Genomic DNA, 10,562 nt, shown 5'->3' on the forward strand with positions numbered 1-10,562 from the left:
AATTAACGCAAATATGGGAGCAGATGAGTTAAAACAAAAGACTACCTTATAATTATTACAAAAGCACTTTTACTTCTCGTAAATCAAAGCTAAAAAAGAAATGTTTCACGCTTAATACATTTTGGCGTCCCGCAAGGTACCAAATCGGGACCTGTTTTATTCGCTCTTATTCTATCTAGATATTATCTTGAATTTTTTTTCGTTATTTATTTTTTTAGGTGATGTTAATGTGCAGTATTATTTTAATTTAAAACCATCGGACTTAGGCACTTGAACAGTTAACCAAAAACATGGAAGCGGGGTAAGTTTTTTCATGTCAACACACCCGATATATATATAATATATTTCTATAATTATAAATTTTTGTTACAGAGCGAGCTGTCTAAGCCTTCATGCGTAAGTATACTCTATTGAAATCAATTTTTAATTTGACATTAACTTAAATAGATATTTAATAATTGTTCTAAATTGAGTAACAATATAACTCTCGCAACGATGATGATGTATTCGTTATTCACTTATTTATCTGTTGCTAACCCAAGACAAAACATTATTATAACAATTCTTAATAGGTATCCATTAATTGTCGAAGATATTTAATAAACAAAATCAAACAGAATTTGCAGTACGAACATTTTTAGTACACATATTTAATGTTAAATATCTATTTATTTTCGTAGCATTTGTTTTATGAAATTACTTATTCTAAAAGGTCCAATCTCTATTCAAGTAATATTCTAGAATAATCCTTTTTTGCTTTACGTAAAAGTGTTTCCAGATTTGTTCCATGTAAAACGTACTTGAAGCCTCATTATTACTTATTTATAAATAATAATGTGCAAAGTCACTATATACTGATTGTTGTTGAGTGTTTAACACTTTCACTAAGCATATAACATCATGGAATGTAATTAAGTACTCATTGCCTAACACTTTTTCTTCGTCCTTTTTGCAGTTTCAAGAAGGAGAAAGAAAAACACGATAAAAAAATCAATGAAATGATAATAAGTTGTGTGTCGTTAAGCAAATACGAGGGGAAGAATTTTAAAAATTACTACCCTCAGGTAAGTCAACGCAAAACTATATTTTACACACAAAAATTCTGGTTTAATCTAAAATGTGCCTAACAGTCAACGTGGATACCAGGGTTAACAGTTTCCGTTCTAGGTAATAGCTACACTGATTTCTGCATTATTTCACATAGTTGTGGGCATTGGGTTGGCATATTCTGCAGTGTTACTACCCCAACTTGAAAGACCTGATAGCGACTTGATCGTTACACCAAGTGAAAGTTCCTGGATAGGTAGGATATTTACTATTACATATCATCAATTTTGTTTCATCAAAAGCCACTAAGATAGTTTAATTTTCTTACAAAATCGTCCTGTGTTCTCGCAATTTATCAAAAGGATATTAAAATGAATCCAAAACTAAACAAGGAATACGTTGCTATGATACACGGTGTCCAGAAGGAGTAGGGGAATATTTGTAGGTTAGGCATTGTTCGAGTCCTATTCATCAATTCGTTTTACTCAAAATTCAGTTTCTTTTTAACGTCTGCTTTTTTTGGAATAATAGTTTTTTTATGAATCAAAATCTTTTGTTTCGATTTCGAGAAGGGTTTCTTTTGTGCCTATACGTAAAATAGTGTTATGGATGGCACTGTTATAAATCATGAAGTAAAAAGGGTAAACAAATTGGTTATGGTTGACAGCAAGAAGGCTGTCATAAATTCATGTCTTGTAATGTGCAGGTCCATCGAGGACTCAAAGCGATTCATTTTATTGCCCCATAAATGTAAACTTTCACTCGAAACTGGGTCAGATGGTGAAATCTGGGACTNCCAAGTTCAATCATTTGTACCTATGCACAAAGTTAAAAAAAAAAGTTAAGAAATTCAAATAGCTTCAAGTGAAGTGGCTTTTTGCCATCTCCCAATTTTCCACCCTTGGAGACGGAATATTTTTTCAAATTTAAACGATACCATCCTTGAGATAAATATACCATAAAAAAGAGGAATTAAAGTCGTTATAATTAAACAGGCGTCTGCTACAAAAAAAAATGTCACTTCAAAAGTTACTATCCCTAATACAATTTATTAAATATTTACGAAAGCAATATCATTGTAGGTAATCAAATCAATCTCGCCATTCATAAAAAAAAATATTACTCGATGCTATTTAATCAACAACATACTTTTTAACTTTAAAAAACAGTAGTTGTAGTTAAAAAGGTTCAGAATTATATGAACTTTAATGCAGGATCAAAATTATATGGAATTTTAGAAAAGAAATAGAATTATATGGAACCTTAAAAACACAGCATAATTATATGAAGCCCAAAAAAAAAAACATACTCGATGGTATTTAACCAACAACATAGTTTCAAACTTTAAAAGATATAGCAGTTGTAGTTAAAATAACACTTTATGTTTACGATTACGGTAGGTGTTTCTCGACTGGGAGTTTGGCAAGCTCCTGTAACCCAGCTACTTGGGGGTCGGGTTCTGTGGATGGCTTGAGGTCGGGAGTCCTGGGATAGCATTACTCACGTTGACTGGGTGTCCGCACTAAGCTCGGCATCAATATGGACATCTCGGAGGAGTCCGAGATGGCCAGGTTGGCCAAGGAGGGGCGAACCGGGCCAGGAGGGAAACCTAGCAGCCAAAAGTCCCCGTGTCGAGCAGTAGTGGGATCGCGCCCGGGAGTGAGGATGTTATAACAGCCCGATCAAAACAGCTAGACCAAAACCTTTTTTACAACTTTTTTTCAAATTCCTATTACCGAACATCCGCATCAGTTTTCTTAATTTCTCTTAATAATCTTAAACTTTATTAGAATATTTGTAATAACAAACGTATGTTGTCGGTTGCCATCTTGATTTTAACAAGTACAAGGCTACTGTTGTTCAAGTTAGCTGCAGTAGATGGCGACATAAATAAGTCTATAAATAACTCATTCCTTACAGCTTTTTTTTCATAATAATTAATTAAGTAACTTAATAATATTACTNCATTTCCATTTACCTCCTTCTCTATATCCATACAAAATATCTATCAAACATCTAAATGAAACCATTCCATCAGTATTTTCTTATGACGTTGTCACGTTCAACTATCGTCAGTAAACCGACTTTACAGACAACCGATTTTTTTCTTGCATTTACAAAATTAATAATAACTTAAATTACTTTTTAAAAAAAGTTTGCTCTTTGTGTAGTTTGTGGTCAAGTCAAGGAATTTTCGTACTTTAATGCTCAATAATGACAGTGAGTAAGTACGTTATAGGCGTATACATTATAAGCAATTAAACTTTACATTATTATGTTTTCGAACGATAATATGAGAAGCTGTCGACTAAAGTACCGACGCAGTCCGCCGTCGCGACGTCGACGCATGAATTCTACAGGTTTGTTTTTCATGCCGCTCTGCTTTGGTTTTCGTGCGTCCGCCAACTTCGACCGTTTCATTTGTTAAAACAACTGCACACTACGATATCTTAATACGTACACACGGGAATCATCATCAGTTTGTTATACCTATCATGTGTTGCAAAAAAGTGAATAATAATTCAACTGTCGGTTCGATTACAATCGAAATTGCCTTCAACATCTCCGGCTGCTGGTTGAAAACCTCTTGAAATAATTTCGTTGGTTCGTGTCTGTCGTGTCCTCGACTTCAACATTTCACACACATTCAATAAGCTATTTTCATCGTTGTCGGAAAAATAGGTGAGAAGATACGCTTGCGTGATTAGTGTCATTGATTAGAGTTCAAGAACGCAATTTTCGTCTGTCATCGGCGCTATTTTGTTTTACGTGATGCGTATGTATGTATTTTTGTATGTGCATTGTTTTTACTCCGCCGAATAAAAAAGCTGTTTTATCTAGTGGGCGTGTGTGTCAACTACAGTGTTACACTTCACTTACAATTAAACACACACAGACCTTCTGAAACACGTAGTTTTAGGAACATTCTAGAGATGATGTAAATCAAAAATTGAGATTTTTAATGGTTTTGCTGATTTAAATTGTAAACAATTCCAAAGCTTTCGGTTTGAGGCGTGAAAACTTCAATTTCTCCTTTTGTTTTTTTTAAATCTAAGCATTTGACGACTCGGGATAAACAAATTAACATTTAAGCAACAAAATGACCGATCAGATTCTACATCATTCGATTTAGAAATGAAAAAGTTCATCGTAATGTCTTAAAAATATGAAAAACTTATTTTTCCGATAAACAAACAATTTTTAACCGTTCTTTGTCATTTTTTGCAATAAGTGTTCAGGGAAATTGAACCTTTCAGGGTTCAAATTAAAGATTTTGAATTGTCTATAACTTTTATGTAAAGTCTCTTCCAATGGAACCATGATGTTCGGCCATAGAAAGAAAAAAATAGATATCTTTTTTCTAAAAAAAAATAGTCAAAAATCACGAGTAACATTCATATGGGGATGTCTGTCTTCACCCCCCTTTAAAACGTAGTCATAGGTCCCAAGTATACTTAAATTAAAGAGGGTTTTTCCTTACAACCTTTTTGCAACACTGAAACTTCGTTAAAGGTCTAGATGATGACCCCCCCCACTCCCGAAGAGGGTGGGATGGGGAAGGGTCGAAAGAGGAGGTCTCCCCCACCACTGTACCATAAAAAGTTCGTGGCAGTCTCACCCCCGAAGCTAAAAACCTAACCTAAAAAAATTACCAAAAGTCACTAGTCGCACTTATTGGGGTATACCTCCCTTAATTGCCCTTTACAACGTAGTGTAGATCCCAAAAAGTATTATAAAGAGGGTTTTCCCCACAATCTCCACTATAATGTTCACTTCCAAAATTGGCGAAACGTATGTCCACTGAAAATTTTTTATGATCCATACATGCGATCTATAAGTAGATACCTATACAGCACAAGATCATTCACCTATTTAACACAAATTTTCCACTCGAAATTTCTCTTTATAAACATATATCTCTGTAAAATTGCTTGGCTCTAAATTGTACTAAAATTTTTTGTTTTAAAAAGTTTCCGTCTCGGTCTAGACTCAAAAGAATGGTTTAAAGTTATAAAGTACTATAAATGGATTGTACATAGTACATACGTTAGCCATATATAGATTTACATAAAGTACATTTTTATACGCATATATACATGTGCATTTATGTAACTATTCCAAATTAATTTTTTTTACAGCATACTAAACTGCCACTCGCAATTGCTGTGAATATATTTTCATCTGTGTGTCTATTGGAAAATTTATTTTCACGTTTTCGCAGTTGTAGAAGCTCATTCGGTTCGTTTATGTCTTGAACGGTGAATAAAATGATGCTTCTACTAAAATTTTAAGAAAATGTATTCATAAAATTTTCTAAGTAAAAATAAAATTGTGAAAAATAGTGGCAGTGGTGTAAATAATTACATGCAAAAAGTAAGTGAAAGGCTTTGTTATAGATCGAGAAGTTTTTTTACAAGTTTTTCATCATCATTGTAAAACTTTTAAGAGAAACAAACTAACAATATTATCAAAACCAATTGTGTCAAATATGTCCAGTTAATTCTAGAAAATTTTATTTGATTCTAGCAGAAAAAAAAAACTACATAGGACCGAATGTATGTAATAATTCAAAGGATAACAGTTGTAACCAAGATCAATTTTTACGATTGCAAGTACATGCATACATTATTTTGTTATACACAAATAATTTTTACTTTAAAATAGCATCATTTATTTTACAACCCAATAAAAGTTTATTTAATCATCATACTATAAATCAACAAACTTCATTAACTGTCTATTTTTAAGAATTTTAAACTTAATGTCCTCGAAAATCGATTTGGATTAATTTAATCATAAAATGAAAATACTTGGAAGATTTCGCGTCTTAACGTACAATTAACCAACTTCGCAGTAAAATATAAATGTAGGCATGAGATAAGCGAAAAGATGTTAAATTTTAAACGCACAAACCGTATTATTTATAGTAACAATTAAAAAAAAATCACATGTACGTACATACCTATATACATGCATGTATCACGTCATCGTTTAGGAGTAAATATACTGCGTGATATCTACAGATATCAAGAGATTAGTGTTAAATATTTTGTATTAACATTTTTTCCAATTTTGTTTAAACCAAAACTCAAACAAATCAGGTGGTGCCTGGTAGTATAACGTTTTTAATTGTATGTCATAGTGTGAATTTGATTTGACAGAAACAGAAATAGTTTTAAAATCAATTTTACGTATAAATATTTGATGTTACAAACTAATTTTGTATAGGTACCTAGTCAATCAGTGCTGATGAATTAAGAACTTAAAATTAGTTTGTCTTAGTGATTTTTACGAAAACCTTCTACATAGATAGATTTTGTTAATCGATAGGTATTTATTTTAATTCGTTTTTTTTTACGTATCTTTTTGGTCAATATTTTTTCTTTTTTGCTTTGGATTACAACTAAAAATTAATTTTAAAATCATAAGGAAAAAGTCAATCTTCAAATCTTGCTAATTATTGTTAAAAAACTTCATCAAAATGTTTTTAATTTCGTCCATTTTTCTTTTATTGACGAAACTATAACCACCAACGGGAATCTCAAATTAATTCATTTATCTATTTAGTTTGACAAAGCTGATTCTAACTGATACAAATTGTACTAACGTAAGACCCAGTAGCGAGTGATAATAAGAACTAACTGTAACCGTACTGGTGTAACCAACTTCCTGGTTAGATTTTAATCTAGTTGGCTCGCAATGATCTCATACAAAGACATGGTCAGGGTTCTTATCAACATCGCAGGACAATAACCTCTAAAATTAAATGCAACAAATACCTTCTCATTTCTTTGGTAACAATTCCAACGTTAAATTAATAACAGTAACACTGCAAATTGCTACAATTTTTAATTTTATTCGCCAATACCCCCAACAAAACTTTCAATAAAGGGTATCTATGCTATTTAGGCTACACCAGGTATATTTTAATTCTAATTTTCCTTTCTACTCTTGCTATTTGTACTGTCAACGAAGATAAAAGAACATTGAACCTGAACAATTACAGCAATTTGTCAAAAACAAGGCTTTGTTATTAAAGCGTAACCATTACATCGTCTTATCGTTTGTCAATTGTAATGTCGCCATATTGTTTCAGATTGTAACGTAGAGCGGCCATTTTCAAATCAAAATGGAAGTTGGGTAAGTCGCCATATTGAATTTTACGTCATCATTCGTAAATATATTCCTTTGTTTTCCAGAGCGAGTTGTTACAGCTTAGCGGCAACCGAGTGAGTATGAACAAATATGTTAAATATGTATAAAATGCTACGCATTTGTTTATATAATTAATAGAACTGCCGAACAAAGAAGAAAAGATGAAAAAGTAACGGAAATTATTACCAGCTGTACCTCGCTTACTCAGTATGAGCAAAAAGCATCTTTTCATGCCTACTTTCCTCAGGTAAGCATGAACCAAAATTAATGTCCAACAATATACAGGGTGTAACAGAAATAAATGCCGAGCTTGCTGGAGGTGATGGAGCACTATAATAAAACATGAAAATGAAGTAAATGTTTATGTCCGAAAATTCAGTTTTCGAGGAAAACGTAATTGAGTGTGCAGATGAATTCAATTCCGGTCCTGGTGAAGATATACGCCCCGCAACGCTGTACTAAATGTTTTTTCTTTTTGTGTTTGTACATTTACTGCCTGTAATGCTCTTATTTAATTCATTTGGTCAAAATATCATGAATAATGAAATAAATTACTTATGTTTATCTTAGTCTTTTGATAATCGGCAATGTTTTCATTTAACTGCATGGTTTTTATCGTACTACGCTAACTGGTAGACCGTATGTTGTCAATTCACGCACAGGACCGGCTTCGGATTGTAAATTATTGTAATTTTCTTAAAATTTTGACCTTAACCCCCTGCTGAATTCATCATACGATTGTTTATTGCATCTAGTTTACATCCTCCAAGGCTCGGCACTTATCTATGTTACAATCTTTATATATATATCGTATAAGAATATTACATACTGAATACATATAAATTGAGGTTTTATAATGTTTTAAAAGTAGAACTTGTTCTGTTTGTTAAATTAGGTTAGGTAACCATTAGAAAAAGCGCACAGCTTACCACAATGAATGAAACAATGTTCTTCTTAGCCGCCATGTCAGACAAAGGTAAAAGTATAAATTTGTGAGAAGATAGAGATGCCCCAGTTGCAGATTGCTAGTCAAAAAATCGAGAACATCCTAACATTAATTTAATGTTGCCACCACCGCAAGAGGATGTCCTAAAACTGTTTCTTTCTTATAGTTTGCCGAAAATTAAAACATCAATGACTTCGTTCTCGATTTTTCTGGCTTGACCCAATACTTTCTAAAAAAAAACTGAGAATATAAGAAGTTGCAATTTTTAGACATTTTAGAAGATGTAGCCGCACTATCCCCACCCCCAACCCTCCGACCTTCACATCAGTTTTTCTCAGATAAATGTGATTTTTTTAGATTTTGGCCGCCCTTCTGGCAGCTTCGTTTCACGTAGCTGCGGGAATGACTTTAGCTTATTCTGCAGTTCTAATACCTCAACTTGAAGATCCCAAAAGTGACCTTAAGGTCACGCCTGAAGAAAGCACCTGGATAGGTACGCAAAAATTTCCATTTGTAAATAAGTTTTAGGAATTTGAATTGTCATTAATTTGATTTAAAAATAAATTTCAAGGTGTCTTCAGTCATGAAATCTACCAACTAAATAGAATTTTCTTTCAGCAAGTTGTCTAATGCTTATAATGCCAATTGGTAATGTCAGCGGTGGTCTAATAATGGAAAAAATTGGTCGGCTAAATACCCTAAAATTAGCCGCCCTTCCTACATGTTTGGGCTACGTCTTGATAGCCACTGCTAAAAATATTCCCATGCTGCTAGTAGGGAGGCTACTTACTGGATTTTCAAGTGGTGAATATCCACTAGTGACAATAATTTCCAATATGTTAACAAACGGTGCATTTTCTTTTGAAATACACAATTTTTTTAGCATGGGGTGCTAATCCAGCTATGGTTTTCATAACTGAAATTGCAAGTCCCCAAGTTCGAGGAATTCTCATATCAATCGCCCAAACATTTGCTGCATTAGGTTGGCAAAAATTTAATATTTTCATAAATAATAAACCAATTTCAAAATTACGTTTATATCAGGCATGGTCCTGGCATATCTCTTTGGCTGGATCCTGGACTGGAGAATAGTAGCCTGGATAGCCAATACATTTCCAATTTTGGCCGGACTCTCCCTAATCATCGTTCCTGAGAGTCCAGCGTGGCTGGTTAGCAAAGATCGACAGGATGCAGCAAGGAAGTCTCTAGAGTGGTACTACAAAAACTTCCCCCAACCCGAAAACAGGGTTTGAAAAACTCATTGGCCCAAAAAACGTGTTCTTTATTACCAATGTTTTCAGAAGTCCACCCTGGCACAAATGCAACTGGACCTTTTAGTTAAGGACAACGAACAAAAGAAAGCGGAAAGGAAAAACGAAAAAGAAAGCACATTTAGAAAGTTCGTCCGGGGATTCGTGAAACCTACAGGATACAAACCATTCCTAATCATGTTTGGAATATTTTTTGTGCAACAATTCACTGGCATCTACATCACACTGTTTTACACAGTCAATTTTGTAGAGGTATCACCATTACTAGAATGCAATCAATAAAACTTGGTTCCACCAATAAAATTATGATAAAAAAAAATGTTGTAGGATATTGGGAGCGATATTAATCCGTATGGTCTGTCGGTTTTCATAGGCGTTATACGTTTTATAATGTCAGGTTTAGGGGCCATTACGATCAAAAAATGTACTAGACGAGGATTACTCATTTGGAGTACTTTAGGAATGGCAGTGTGCATTGGGATATCTGGTCTATTTACCTCCTTTATCACCAACGGTAGGTTACACCATTATCATTATCATCATAAGGTCATCAGTCCTAAGACTGGTTTGACACGTACCTCCACTCTTTGTTATCCTGAGCTAAACTTCGCATTTCCCTAAAACTAGAACAGCCCACATCCTTAACTATTTGTGAACAGTAATCTAATCTAGGTCTACCTCTACCGCTCCTAACTCCTGTTTCTGCCTCTAATATGTCTCTGACTAGACCTTCATCCTGAGAAGGTGCCCTAAGCTATCTCTAAGTCCTCCTTGCTAGATGCTAATACTGCTATAAGGTATACTTCGTTTAGTTTCTGTAGCGATGTGACCTTCAGTTTGACCGGCGCAAAGTAGAAAAGAACAGCACTAGGCCAGAAAAGGAAGGAGACAACTCTCAACCGGTGAGGAGCGTATAATCCGTACAGTACTGCACGGAAAAATTGACCATTTTATCCACTACAATTGCATTGCTCAAATGTGCTGTTATTGGTACCATTTACTACTGAAAATATCAACGAGATGTTTATTTATATTTGAAGACATATTAAAGGCTTTAACGCTTGTTTTCGACTCGCACTACTATTCATGATTGAACAAAACTTTTGGCAGGTACTGTATGAAAAAGTATGTTTAATGAACAA

The 10,562-nt window shown here is 33.7% G+C and overlaps 1 protein-coding gene across 1 annotated transcript; it reads left to right on the forward strand.

The window, feature by feature from the left end:
* Positions 1-4,275: 4,275 nt before the first annotated feature.
* LOC108744952 (facilitated trehalose transporter Tret1-like) lies at positions 4,276-10,005 on the forward strand (the record flags this gene model as incomplete). The annotated part of the gene is made up of 11 exons (XM_025978484.1): positions 4,276-5,421; positions 5,575-5,660; positions 7,145-7,188; positions 7,248-7,277; positions 7,342-7,450; positions 8,507-8,642; positions 8,768-8,953; positions 9,033-9,131; positions 9,194-9,396; positions 9,451-9,672; positions 9,748-10,005. Coding segments are annotated over exons 3-11 (1,254 nt in total), but the record flags the coding sequence as incomplete, so codon positions are not given.
* Between the last annotated feature and the right edge of the window lie 557 nt (positions 10,006-10,562).

Source organism: Agrilus planipennis, unplaced genomic scaffold (assembly GCF_000699045.2).
Source record: "Agrilus planipennis isolate EAB-ADULT unplaced genomic scaffold, Apla_2.0 scaffold6, whole genome shotgun sequence".
In the NCBI taxonomy this organism is placed as follows: Eukaryota; Metazoa; Arthropoda; class Insecta; order Coleoptera; family Buprestidae; genus Agrilus; species Agrilus planipennis.